Genomic DNA, 15,135 nt, shown 5'->3' with positions numbered 1-15,135 from the left:
CCTGCGCGCTAACATGTCAGATAAGGAGGTTGCTTAAGAACACAAGGCAAATCGTTATTCGTTTCACTCACAGCTATGTCCCAAGTCCGAAATGTGAAAATATATTTATGTTAAATATTTGAATTTTCATGCGACTTTCTTTTGCAGCAATACGCAAAAACATTTTCTACGTTTAAATTTTTAAGACGCAATTTAAGACGTAGTTGGCCTTCGCTTGAATTAATTTGGTTCAAAGCCTGACCTACTGCATTAAGGGTTCTCAAATAAAACAGAGGTCAAGCCGTAGTTCTTTACTGTAGTTGTTCTATAAAAATGTAGATTGTTATATGATTTTTTTTATTTATTCCTTAAGATTGTTTCAATAAATCTGTGACATTGTGAAATTTATAATATTTACTTTATTTAAATAAAATATTTATTGAAAACGGTTCGCTTGTCCTGTTAATTTTACAGAATAATATAAATAACGTGTTGTTTATTCCATTTTCAACTAATGTAAAAATAAATTTTAAACTAATGATTGTTAAACACGTGGAAATGGAATGCCATGCTTTGATTCGTATCAGAATAATCTCTTGTTCTTTGGTTTTTAAGATCTTATGATCAATTGTAGCATGATTTATTAAATGAATGAACGAAATGCTTACAAATGTATGCCTCACATCACATATTCGCGTGTTGAATATTAATATTTTTATTAATATTATTAACACAGTTATTGTATCCAGAAAATACGCTGTGTTAAGTCCAAAATCCTAATATGCAAACACATAAGTAGATAGCTAATCGATGACAATAGCTTGTATTATTAATTTTGTTTCCAAAATACGCAGAGAATTGTCTTATCGGTGTTTACCTGTTAGAACGATTCGCGTGAACTTAACATTTGTAGTGGAAGCGGTCGAGGTTGCCGCAGGTACCGAGTAGTTGCATTTTGTTCCCTTTCGATTACAATCGCGGCGGTATGTGCGCGTGAGAAACAGAAATGGCAGCCTATACCGTTACTTGCGGCATGCGCTGCCTAGGTACTGCATTTGCTGTCACTTGATCCATTAATAAAATATAATTTCGCTGTTTAATATTAGAAATTCCGTAACACAGTACGAATTTTCTTTTATAATCTTGGTACCTCTTAAATTTTAACTACTGGTGTTCATTTTTATATTTATTTCACCAAGAAAGTGCCGAGCCGAGCAATGAACAGACCTAGTTATTACATTTATTTTTATGAAATCACTGGAGGAGAAGGAAATCGTGACAGACGCATTCATAAAAGTCATTGGAAAGTGGGAGTTATGACCTGATTCTCACCCGTGAGGGATAAATTTAAAATAGAAAACAAGTGACTATAGAGATTTTGACGGTAGGTTTCTAACGAGGGTGGTATCGCTCCCCAGTTAATACTGGGGCTCAAATGTAGGGGCCCAAGGGCAAATGGGATGGGATAAGAAATATTACTATTTCCAATTAAAAATATGCATATCACATAATGCGCAGAACAGATGGCCGCTGGAGCCTTAAGATTTTAGATTGAAGACCACAAAGCGACAAGCTAAAGAGCGCAAGGAGATTATCTTGTTACGGTCGCGAGAACACGCTGGATGCTGGCCACTTTCAACCGGCTCTATTGAAAATCTTTAGGCCAGGTCCTACTGCTAAAAAGTGTTTTAATTTTTCTCGATGGCTTTAGTGGAAGCTTAAAAGGTTGGAAACCTTTGATGCATCTTTTCATCATACTTGTATATGTTATGTGTATCTGTATAAATTATTTTATGTATGTAAAGTCCTTCTTCCTTATCACAAGCCTAAGACGTAGCGGTAATAGAAATCGTTACCGACAATCTCGCATTGTGTGGGAACTGCTATTTATACGATAGTGTTACCTTCTTCCCATATCATAATCACGATGTAACATATAAATACATTATGTGTTCATAACTAAGATCATTTTACTAGTGGCTTCTCATAGATAAAAATAAACAGTAAGCACTGTTTACTACCCACGTTTTGTAGTAAAATAGTATAAGTGTACGTTACATATGTATGTCCAATGTATTTATATAGATTTCTTTTAAGAGAGTATAATGTAATTGTTAATCGTAAATGACACTGACCAATTGAGTTGATAAACAACTTCAACTTTGTGTCAAATGTAATAAGAATGATATAAAATTAGTATTTGATTTAGCTCATCTATAATGATATACTTAAACTTGAAATAAGGCTATAAACTTTCCAATGCTGTGTTATAAGAAGAGCTATCGCGTATAGCAAGAGAAATCCAAGGTAGGATCCGTATTTCACCTTCGATCGCCGAGTGCTCCTCGCTGCCTTCCAAAGTAGCTTTAGTTCTCACTTGTGTACTCACACGTGTACAGTCTGGTATCTTCATGCGATCGTCATCGTGCAGCTGAAATAAGAACGAACCAGTGAATTTTGATAAGCTTAAGGAAGATGAAGCTTCAAAAGTTCCCCCGGGCTAGCAGCAACTACTTCAACAGAAACAATGTAATAAGTAGTACTAATACACAGTCGGCCTTTTTGGTGATTTAATATATAGTAGTAGTTAGTCATAAAAAATTGGCAGAAATTAATAGCAATAGTGGAAATTAATAATGCATCATGTAAAACCGTTTATCAAGAAATTATTTTCATTTATAATTTTATATATTATGAAATTGAGTAAATTCACACGTACACCTAAGATACCTAAAATATAAAGTGTATCTAAAGTAAAAGTATACGACAAATAATCATTTTTACTTCAATAACATCCGAAATTACCTACTGCTTAAAAACACATTGACAGTTCTCATAGTTTTAGAGAAAAAAAGTAAGAAAATTGTTTAAAATGTTTTATTTCTATGGTACGGAAGGAACCGTTCGTTTAATAATTTCGTGTGTGCGTCAGATGTCTCATTGCTGCAAATACATAATTTAGTGTCGGTGGCGATCAGCAATTAGCATGTCGGACGCGGCGTGGATGCGGATAATTATGAATCATTATCGTAAAAGGCGGGACATGTTCCGCTTGCCTAACCTATTGCACGCTGCCGTAGCCCTAAAGGGCTAAAGTTATTCATGTTGCGCTTGCACTACTGACTATACCGTTATTTATACAGAATGATTGGTTTTAGCCTAGTGTAAAAATTTAAAGGGTGAATGTATTGCTTATTCGTTAGCTTTAAATTTAAAGCTTTTACACTAATTTCCAAACATATTTTTAAAGTGATTACTCTTAAATAAGTTACTAATATATTTTTCTATTGAAATGCGACAGGCCTATAATTTTTGGCAGTTTTAAGTCTGCAGGGACAAATAATAATATTTAAGTTTAATATTATTACCATTCCTTATAAAAACGCTTTTCTTACCATACGTGATTTATTATTTCTAAAACCATTAATTTTTGGATAGGGTCTACACACCACACATTAATCGACAACCAATGAACTATAATATTATTCTCCCCATTAAAACCTTCAACTTCTTTTAGAACTTATACAGGACCTAGTAGATACGCGACAGCAAACAAATTGTTTTCATTATTAATATAACATAAAATAAGGTTTTTCCGTTATTTTAGCTGTGAGACGTCCACTGCTTGACATAGGCCTACCCCAAATTCCCAAGAGGACCGGTTCGAAGCTGCCTGAATCAACCTTCTTCCGACGATTTTAACAAGGTCCTCTGTCCACTATGTCCATCTGTGAACCAGCGGCCCTATATATATTAATGTAGTAATTATAAAAAACTTCAAAATTATAGAAGTAAAGTGTTTTTCGTAAGCTTCTTATATTTTACCACACTTATAAATTTGCATATGTGTTACATAAAATAACAATTGACTACTAATAAATGACTAAACATCTCATGGTAAATCTTACGTCATACCGAGAAAAATAGAATGACATCCTTTCGTACATCATACACAGAAATAAAAGACGCAATATAGAACGCAAAATACCTTTAATGTCTTATTGTGTAACACTGTTTACTCATGTTTTATTTGCTTTACAGCGCTATCTCGCAAAGCTGTCCAAGTTTATGATTCATTATAAGTATTAGGAATTTTATGCACAAATATTAGCAGTAATTATATAAAGTTATTAAATGATTGATAAATTCGGTTCTACACTGCTGTATGTCTAGCACATGGGCTCGCGCCTAAGGTATCGATTTTTAGAAGCCCGCTCCCTGTACTCCGTCAGGATTGCGGCAGTGATGCAACAGCCAACTCGGTCACACCTTAGCATTTTCCGCTCAAATTCTGAACTAGAACACCCACATAGTTTCTGAATCACTTCCTAGAGGAACGTGATCTTGATTGTACGTTACGTACAGGATGTAAACGTAAGTGTAAACGTTGTACGTTACACCAAAAGTACGTTACTATAGTTCGTACGTCGCATAGTACTAGCTTCGTCGTTCTAAAGAACCTTATGCTCAATATTTGGGAACCGATCCACCAAAAAAAAGTCACCAATCTTGTTTATTTCTATTATTTTTTCATTAAGTTTATTGCTACGGTTTTACTCTTTGGGTAATGTACTTTTAATTTTTAATGGTCCTGGGATATTTTATATAATAAATTCATAATTAAAACCTTTTTTTACATACAAGGTTTTATATATTGCGTACAATTTGCTCTAATCTTTTTTTTTTTCTTTTAACAATAAAGTGAAGACCTGCTTTCTTTTTAATGCAATAATAAGACTATTTTGTTATAAATATTGAGAAATAATAATTTATGACAGTTACTTTGAAACATGAAATGAATCGACAACAGCCCCGTATTTTATTTTTTTATTTAATACCAAGTTCATATGTTAACGACAGACGTGCAGTCATCGTTAACAAAACATTAGACTTATTGAGACTATAAGTAAGACAAAAAATGAAATAAAAATAAAGACAATAAAACATGCAAAATATACAGTAAATAAAATAGAAATTAAGAAACAGCCAGTAGTGTTTTTTGAAATATCGTGGTTAATTTATGTATATATACCTTTAAGCAGTCAATGATTTCTCTAGAAAGTAATTGAAATGTTGCCAGTAAACGTTTTACTTTTGTAATTCTCTGTTATCAATTAAAATTGCACTCTTTTTCAATACAGAACATTACTAGAGCCAAAATGTTCAGTATGAAGTAGCTAAACAGTTCGTTAGGTGACGACAGTTCGTATCGAGCTCAACGGATTGTATAATTGCCGTAGACAATTACTTCACTTGCAATGTACGCCTGTTGCATCGATCGCCGGGGACGTCCCTTCAATGACATGGGTACGAAGCGAGCAATTGCCCTCAATTGACGAATTACACTACACGGTGAAAGTGTACACTAAAGTTTAACTGTACAGGATGATTAGTTATAACTGCAAAAGTTTTAAATGTTATCGTAGAGCCTACACAAAAATCAAAGGTTTCAGAGATATCCGTAAGGAACAGCGAATTCAAATTTTGTTTACTACGTATTAACAATATTCATTGTTTACTATTATTTGCCCTTGCAGACTTTTTTCTGCCGGAAGTTCAAGGCATGTCGTATTCCAATAAAAAATTAATTAATGTAGCTTTGAGTGCAATGTTACTGAGTGATTGGAAATTTCTGTAAAAACAATTTAAGCTATATATTTACAATATAAATTAGCTATACATTCACGCCTTTAAAGTTTTTATACTTATAACCAATCACCCTGTACATTGGTCACTATAATGAGATTATTTCTATTAAAATGCTCATTACAAAATTTGTATATTTTAGTAGGATATCTTTTGGAGATAAAAAATATTCATTATTCACTTGAACTTGACCACTACAATGTCATTTAAGACATTTTTGATATTGCGCGTAGTCAAGCGCGCATTCGTTGAGGTGGACAAATAAGAATCGTACTTGAATAACCATTACATCATTGATATTATGTAAACTTGCCAAAGCCCACACAGATATTTAAAATAAACAATTTTGCATTAATTTTACGGAATCTTTATAAAAACACTTCTCGTATTGTATTGTTTTATGAGTATTATTTTTAATGCATTTAATAAAGTGAATAAATTATGTGTCACGTGTAGCTATCCGTCGACGTTCTCGTGATCCGCACTGTCTTTTGTGGGTGTAATTTCATATAAATACAGTCTTGGTAATTTTTAACATTTTTTATTAACGCCCTCTCTACCTTCTTGCGGGAAGAAATTCATAAAAACCGTTCTTAGTTGACCTGTTAGCTGAGTAGCGAAAGAAATAGCCCTGCCAAATTTCAAATCTGATAGCCCTATGATTCCGGATATATTGTGATGAGTTAGTACATAGTGGGAAATCTCATAAGTACTATATAGATTAATAGCATCGCGTAGTAAAAATCAAATAGGCCTTTAAACTAACGACAAAATTCTTCAGAATGGAACATTAATGGCGATGATGTTTGTGCGTAATACAAATTTTTTTTAATCACCTGCTTAAAAATATTCTTTGCTAATTTACATACACATTATTACGAACTTACTTTGTAATTATAACATATGGTCACTTAGCATGACAATGTAAACTGGCATTCGGAAGACAAACTTCGACTTGTCACGCGAAGTGCCTCAATTTAAGTTTATTTAGTGGCTATAGAGATACTACCGAAACTTCCCTCGCCGCGGGAAATATTTTGGGTACAAATACAAATTTTTGTAGAACATTTCATTGACATCTATAATTAAAAAGCAACTATGATCTAATTTGGAATTGGTCAGTATTCGTATTATTTGAACAAAAATGTATTTTTTTTCAATTTTTGCTTTCAACTACGTTACTCACCTATGAAAATTTTAAAAAATCATTATAATGATATAGATCAAACCAAATAGTTTGTATTCAGAATATTTTTTTTTGCAGCTACTACAGACACAGATGTCACCACAACAATCAAAATTAAAAAAAAGATTGTGGCATTCGATAGGATTATATTGACGTTTTAGACGTCTGCATTATTCTCAATAAAATATTAAACAATAAAAGAATGTCATGCAAGTGAAATAAATAAACTACAAACTTTATATTAAAAGCATATTTAATCGAGAATAGATATGGACACAGAAGTAAAAATTTAATAATTTAAAAAGCACAAAAATAGAAGTATCAGCGGAAGTCGTTCACGAACGTCTCATTGATGTTAGATAAGATGTCATTACGGCTAATAATCTTGCATGGCCTGGAATAGTACCTAATTACAAGTTTCCTTAATAACAACTGGAAATATCTGTCAATCTACATTGATATTACAAAAGTAAATAATACGATTTAAAATTATCGGTAACTGCAACCGATATGTCGATAGGTTTTTACGATTGTCAAGTTAGACATGTAGGCGTCGTAGGGACCGAGATGAGCCTTAGTTTTACGTAAGAATTATGAGTACCATCAGCCCACGCGACCAACAAGGTCGGCCCGTTGCGCAGTTGTCGCTGATGATTAATCGACGTTAGTCGATCAGTGCCGGACACGACTCTGAACACGCCAGCCGCAGCTATCTCGTACATAGTACGTAGCCAGTTTGTCTTCTGTTCATGGCCCAGAGAGATTGTGAGCTAAACCTTTAAAAAATAACGTATTTCTAAATTTAAACATACGATTTGTTTATGAAACTATTATGTGAACAATATAAATTCATAAAATATTTAAAGATAATTTCAAAACTCCACTTAGAAGGAATCTTTTCGCTACTGTTACAATTTGTTATCATCTATGTCGTATTGTGTGCTATGTGATTTCATTACATTTGCTCTCTTTTTTGTCGTACCCGTATACTTCAACCATTTCCTGTCGGCATGTTTTTAGTTATTGCTTTACGTGTTTTCGTTTTTTGTTGTCGTAGACGGCAGCTCAACAGACACACCGAGAAAATCAAGCGACGATTTTTCAAGGAAACATTTATCAGGTAAGCTATCTTCGTGCTTCTTTAGCACGTAATCGAAGAAAGTGAAAAGCATGAGAGCATGAATTGTTTGCTTTTCTCTCATATTGCACTCTCTTAGGATATAATTAAACATTTCATTGCTTTTATCAATTTGTTCATAAAAGTCACATTTCATAAATGTCATGCTTCTGCACGTCGTGGAGCAGATCTAATTGAAGCTGAAGAAGACGGGGTGTCCAGCAGCCTGCCTGACAGACATCGTACCTTTAGAAAGGCATCCAGTAAGTATTACACGCACTTATGAAGATAGGTTTAAAGCACATCTCAGCGAACGAAACGACATATACACAAACTCTCATTTGATATTCCTTAAGCAGTAAATTTAGAAATTTTAAAAAAAGGTTTGTGTACGTGTTGTTTGTCACTGTTACAAATAGGTGAAGGCATGCTACATTCATTTGCATTAGATAATACAAACGTAGTAAGGTGACGGAACTTAGAAACGGCATTCCTAACCAGCCACAATTATGTAAAACGAGTACGTAATCCTTATAAATAATAAGGAAATGCATTTCTGAAGTTAATCGTGCATGATGCGATGCAATATAAATATACTAAAAATTTTCGACTTTAATGCAGTGTTGTTTGACAAATATTTGTCCCACCTACAGCCCATAGTAGGCGTGTAATGAACAACATTGTTTTGATGTATTAATAACAACCAACGCATTTTTTTATATGAATAAATTAATCAGTAACTGATACTTTAAACCAATGACTTCAAGTATTGTTTTACTTGTCATAGATTACCAACAGACAATATTAATCCTACTGACATAATAGTACTACTACATTATATCTTTTATAATTTTCGTGATAATATATGTGTGCCAGTTGTTAGTAGCATGGTGTGTGCTGGTTAGTAGTGGCTAATGTGTGTGTGTGTCACTTGTGTACGTAGCCGCTAGCAGCACATTCAGTGGTACTTCGATGGACGCGCTCTGGGAAAAGCATCCTCGTCGCCTCAGCGAGGCTGGCCTCAGGAGGTCGTCAGGTAAATACACGATACAATGCTTCTATATTACATTCTGCAGCTTGATGTCCTGAAATTGTTTGAATATTTACATTACATACTAGTATACCAGTCGTATCATTGTTGGACGACGCTCATGCTACCGTAGATTGGCTACACATGCGCTTTGGAAACTACTGCCCATTCATTACGATTGTTAGGCTTTTGTTTAGTGTATCTCGTGGTATTCGCTAGCAATTGGTATGGCTTAGACTATTGGTATGGTAGAAATAATTTAGATGAAAGTCAAATGCAGTTTGTTTCGTTAAAAACATCTTTGTACACTTTTAAAGCAAAGCCGTATTTATATATGTTGATGTTAAATGCCAGTTTAATACATTGTGCAATACCTGTATGGTATTCATGACTCGTGCACCATGTAAGTTGGGTGCATGCGGTGAATATGGAGTTGAATGAGGATATCCTTTTTTAGAAATCGATAAACTTTAGTAGTACCTTTCATCAGAATTCGTATTCGAAGAATTTTTGAAGAGGTTACTCAAGAAATTTGTAACAAACACATAAACACCGAATTATACTGTTTCAGATCACAGCGTTGTATTAACAGAAGATACAGATAGTTTCATAATCGGTGAGAGGGTTTGGGTAGGCGGCACTAAGCCTGGTCAGATCGCGTACATAGGCGAAACACAATTCGCTCCTGGGGATTGGGCAGGAATAGTTCTCGATGACCCAATAGGTAAGTTTTGCTTTAACAAATGCTGAATTTATGGTTACACAGGTTTGATTAAACCTCTATTTTCAGGTAAAAACGACGGATCTGTCGCGGGCGTGCGATATTTTCAATGTCCAGAAAAGCGTGGTGTTTTTTCACGTTTAACGCGTTTGACACGCACACCACTCGTGAACTATGGACCACATGATGCGTCACCGATCTCTGATGCAGGAAGTGTTTTTGAGCGACCCCCGTCCGGCGCCTCCAGACCCAGGCGTACACTTTCTCCTAATGGAAGCGTGCGTAGCGTAGTCAGCAGCAAGATGAGTACGTTATTTATCGACCAAACTAGTTTTAAACTATTATTGTTTATCCTAATTTTGGTCGTTTGTTTTGTAGATGCTTCTATTTCGACCACTACAAACGGAGACCTACGCCTGGGCGATCGTGTTATAGTATCGAGTAGTCGAGGCAGCAAAGCCGGTACTTTGCGCTATGTCGGTATAACAGAATTTGCGTCCGGCGTATGGGGCGGTGTCGAACTTGATGACCCTCTCGGAAAGAACGATGGTTCAGTTGATGGGAAAAGGTTTGTTGGACAATAAAGACACGAAATTTAATTCACGTTTAAAGTGATACATAATTAAAACGTAAATAAATATTAAATAAATAGTTGATAGTACAATTACAATTGCCCACTAAGTCTTTAAAGTTATGTAGGTAAATAGATTTATAGGCTTCATTTTTATTTTCAAAAATTATTATAATAATTGTTGTTCTAACGTATTTCGTCCTTAATTGTGATTGAAATTACAATTTACCTTTTATTCTTTAATTGATTTTTATTTTGCATTGTACATTTTGATGGCAATCCATAATCATTAAAAACGTAAGTTCCAGGTTCTGTAGAATAATGAAACATTTTCAGATACTTTGAATGTGCGCCGAGGTTTGGTCTGTTCGCGCCTATTTCGAAGGTGTCGAAGTCGCCGTCGAACAGGAAGCCAGGCACATGTGCGATCCACAGCAACGGGCGCGGCACGCCCGTGCGACGGTCCAACTCTCGCGAGTCGCTGACGTCGCTCGGCACTTCGATTGCGTCGTCGCGCGTGGGGGTGAGGCTCGGCGTGACGTCGCTCGGCGCTCAGGTAGGCTAGCCCCGCGCGCGGTCGGCCGAGCCGCCCAAGCTCCACGACAAGACGCTGCTGGTGAAGCACGTGGAGCGCGATCGCTGCGCCGTTATCGCTCTGCCTCAGCCTCGCGTGTACTACGACCTCGTATTCCGATCGGAACCGAAGTGCAACGAGCTGAGAGCGCGACGCTGGTCGAGCGAGACGCTGCCTAAGTCGTGGCGTTGTTCTGAGAGCGTTCTGAGCTTCGAGCGGCCGCGTTCCGAGCGGTCTCGGCGCAGCGATTCGAGCGGCTCCAGCGTCGCGAGTGCGAGCGAAGTTGTGCGTGTGTCGGGTCGGCCGGCCGCCGTGACGAGGGCCAGCCGCGGGGTCGCCGCCGACTTGTTCGTCAACCTGCCGCCGCCGCGCACTCACTTCTCCGGCTTCGGAAAGAGCTATCATTTCTCCTGCGTCTCGCCCTTCCAATTCACCTACCCCAACGTAGTTTATATTTGAACGCAATAGTTCCTAGACTTGTGATACCCGATGGTTTCCAATCAGATATGCCTCATACGTATGAATAACGTCCGTCCCGTTACAGCTTATCTTCGACTTATTACATTCACAATTATACATTGAGCACACTTCTTAAAGGATGCAGGAGAAGTTTAGTACGCGTAGTGCTTATCGTTTTGCATGAGCATCGCTCTTATTTGGTTTGTAGTTGGCACCCCCTTGGTTTGGCCCTTGTGTTAATTATTTTTGTTACTAAAAATTATTTTTAATTTCATCTCACCATTTTCTTTTTTCATTTTATTATATTTAGAGTTAATTATTACTTTAAAATTATTTTATTATTTAAAGCCTAGTTCCTTTCAAAAGTCCCACAACTTAATTCACCAAGAGACTGTCGTAGTCATATCATAGAATCTTATTATAATTTAAACTGTGATATTATTTTTAAGATCAATTGGGCATATTCGATATAGAATGATCATTTGTATTTTGTTTTGAGTTAACGCCTATAAATGACGTTTTACTGCATTTAAATTGGAAAGCAAAGTTGACAATAATTCATTGCCAAAGATTTTTTATGTTATTTATTTATAGTACCTATAAAGTAAAAACTAGTACAGAATAAACTGGCCCAATCACCGCGCATTACATTTTTATTACTAATCTATTCACCAATTTGATTTGCACTGCAGCAATTATCATAAATTAATAATTTCGTTTTGAGTGCGTATTTTTAGTTTGCTAATATTTAGTTGTTATATTGAAAAACTTAAGATTCAATTAAATCGTTCTTCTTGATTAAAATTGTTTAAATCTATACTTACCAAAATACTTCTGTTGGAAACAAAAAGGAATCTTAAATTCAGTTTTAATATGGCAACTGCTTATTATTAATGAATATGCGATTAAAATTCGCAAATTCCACTGCATTTCATCTTAAATTATTTAGTATGTATCTCAATATATATTACTCCATGAAAGCCTTTGTACACAGAATGCGAATAGATCATTCCAAACGCGTTTAATCATTTTTTCCTAATCTTATTCTTTGTTAATCTTACGTTCCGCCAACTATAAAACATCAATCGACCATTTTTGGTTTACGACCAGATCTTATCCTAGAAAGGAAAAGGTCTGTGCTTCCTGGCTTTTTTTCCCGTAAATTAAACTTAAATCTCTTTTTCCATTCCTAAAAATCTATCTATAGTTTGTACCTTTGAAATATAGCACTAGCCTGTAATACACAGATATTTACTGTTGGACTCCTTTATATTCTATAACACTTGGTACAGTTTTCCAATGAATTTCGCATAAAATTATTTAGTTATTTATAATATTTTTATCGGATTATCTTAAATCCTTTCCTAGGTTTATTAGCTTTTTGAAATTTCTTCAGATTCCCAATGGGACACCTGGTACCACAAAGAGTACGCTTACCCCGAGTTGGGAATCGCTCCACTAGATTCAAATAACATTAAAAATGAATAAAAAATGAAAACACCCATCCTAAGTCACTAGTAGACTTTTAATATCGCCACTAGATTCGAATTATCCATAGTGTCGCTTCCTGTGTGCACAGGCTTTTGATTATTATAGCAAGTAGTGATAGACGCAGTGGGTACTGAGTGCGCTAACGTGTGTTGTTTTTGTTGTTTCCCCCTCATGTTTGTTTGCGCGTTCGCACTGTGACTAACGGCACGGCAGCGAGTCGGTCCGCGAGCCTCCTCCACGCCCGTCAGCGCCAAGAACGCGTTGCAGGTACAGTATCCCACTATTGCTGCGCGCTAGTTCACCGTCGTCCACGCAGTTGGCTCGGTGAACTACTGTGACACACTACACTGGTCACGTCTTACCGTCGAAATGCCGTAGACCAACGCATTCTTGGTTTGTAAAGTGTCTTTCAACACTTTATATCCATGCGATAACACGTGACACAGAAGCGAGATTCGGCTATAGTCCGTTTGCGTCAAGAATACAGCAAATCATCATTGTTCGCCGGCCAAGAAACTGACCAGTTGAAGGTATACCTTCGAACACAACGGCTAATTAGTTACGGAGTATTGCTGCCGGCGAACATGATTTGATTTCCAACATGATTGTATTTTTAACGCGATCGAGATGTAGTGTGGCACGGTAATTCGGGATTTTTTCACGAATGGGTCTAATATCAAAATAATATTTATAACTTCTGGACTAAAATCATAATTCCTTTTTTTTTCGTAATTGAACTCGTTCATTTTATTCAATTGCCTCTGGAGGTCAATTTGTTTTTTAATATTAGGCCCCCACGTGTAAGACGAAAACCTGACTACCGCGTTGTAATATTGGGACTTCAAATTTTTTAACAATTTATTTTTTTAATAACGAATGTTGTTTTAAGTGATGATATTTTTAACATTTTACATTTTTTTTTATATAACTTTAATAAATCATCTATATTCCAGGATCATTTAATTTTATACTTTTGTTGGATTACGTAATTGTATGTATACAATGCACAGTAAAGTACAAAAATCATGTTCCACAATAAACCAGATTCTGTTTACATAATCTAGGCGTTGTGATCATTTGTGATAGATATAAAGAATAAACTTCTTTTTAGCATTTGTCAAAGGTAAAAACTGTGATAGTAATTTTCAAATCTTTCGCATAATTTATTTACAAAATATGTTGTACACTTTGCTACATTTTTTTGGGTGCAATGGAAAAACATTTATTTATTGTGCTTATTTATTCTTAATGAAACCAGTGCCTGTAAGAATTGATGATATTCATGTATTTAAGGACTCAATCTTTACGTAAGCATTCCTTTAATATAATACTTTATAAGTCTTTATATGACGACTTAATTGGTCATTATAGAAGTAGTGTAACTTTTATAGTGCTAAGAATTGTATAGACTTGCAATGCAGCATATAAGCTTTTCCTAAATAAATAATAAAATGGTTATTGCAATCCGAAATATGTACACAACCTGTTAATATGAACACCAATTGATTTTTTCATTAACTTCAAATGCATTTAATATCTGTCTATATAAATCTTAATACTAGATTATAGGTAATAATCTTAATTATTGTTTATTAATAAATATTAAGACAATATACATTAAGCTTAATAAAGAACGTTTGACGTGTGGTGTCTTTTCATTTTGTCCACTTTGTAGTTACGGTATAATAAAATATTCCTATAACTAACTTTCGTGGTTTTATTGTAACAATGCTGTATGATTGCTTGAGAGACTGCATGCATGTTTTCGCGTTTGGTGCCCGGACGCCGATTTATAAATAGTAATACCCTCTATAACACGGTTGATTAGACTTGTGTAATAGGATAGCGCGTTGTATCAGAATTCCCATATAACACGTTCTAATTTTAACTTTCCTAGTTAAAGAGGCTTTAAAAAAAGAATATTAAATAAAACCTTTGTTGTAAAAAATAATATACAAAAACATTAAAAAAAACTATAAAAACCTTATTTAACTTGGGAAATCTCCGCGTTATTAGGGGGTTTACTGTATCTCTTATAACCTTACTACGAAAGTCGTTTGTAAATTGTACCATACATTAAATCTGTTATTGTTATCGGTTCATGTCGACTATATACAATTAATGGATATAAGTATATAGTATTGACTAAGAGAATTGTATTTGGAATAAAATACAACAAATGCAATTATTCTTAGCCTACCATATATAATATTTTGCACTACACAAAACATTTAGTGTTAGTGTATACTTCTACAAGCTTTTGCCCGATCGCTGTAGCAGAAAATGCAGAGAGAAACCTTAAATACAACAGAAATTCAGACTAAGTTTCATACCTAAATAAATTTCAACGTACGTCCCCGC

The 15,135-nt window shown here is 35.1% G+C and overlaps 1 protein-coding gene across 9 annotated transcripts in view; it reads left to right on the top strand.

The window, feature by feature from the left end:
• Nucleotides 1-15,135, top strand: part of CLIP-190 (Cytoplasmic linker protein 190) — a 63,119-nt gene that overhangs the window by 33,546 nt on the left and 14,438 nt on the right. For 2 of the 9 annotated variants that reach the window (XM_068773771.1, XM_068773776.1), the window contains 8 exons: nucleotides 7,869-7,931; nucleotides 8,117-8,191; nucleotides 8,872-8,964; nucleotides 9,530-9,682; nucleotides 9,749-9,985; nucleotides 10,058-10,247; nucleotides 10,587-10,806; nucleotides 12,988-13,041. In XM_068773771.1, coding sequence (XP_068629872.1) covers nucleotides 7,869-7,931; nucleotides 8,117-8,191; nucleotides 8,872-8,964; nucleotides 9,530-9,682; nucleotides 9,749-9,985; nucleotides 10,058-10,247; nucleotides 10,587-10,806; nucleotides 12,988-13,041 — 1,085 coding nt within the window. Of the gene's footprint in view, nucleotides 1-7,463; nucleotides 7,535-7,868; nucleotides 7,932-8,116; nucleotides 8,192-8,871; nucleotides 8,965-9,529; nucleotides 9,683-9,748; nucleotides 9,986-10,057; nucleotides 10,248-10,586; nucleotides 10,807-12,987; nucleotides 13,042-15,135 lie in introns of those variants that run through there. The other 7 variants (XM_068773772.1, XM_068773778.1, XM_068773775.1 and 4 more) reach the window with 5 other exon arrangements.

This window comes from Battus philenor, unplaced genomic scaffold, assembly GCF_028537555.1.
Source record: "Battus philenor isolate CCGP_79_NKW_IND1 unplaced genomic scaffold, ilBatPhil1.0.hap1 SCAF_6, whole genome shotgun sequence".
NCBI lineage: Eukaryota > Metazoa > Arthropoda > Insecta > Lepidoptera > Papilionidae > Battus > Battus philenor.
Note: the sequence above shows the minus strand (reverse complement) of the source record. Positions and strands in the feature narration are given on the sequence as shown.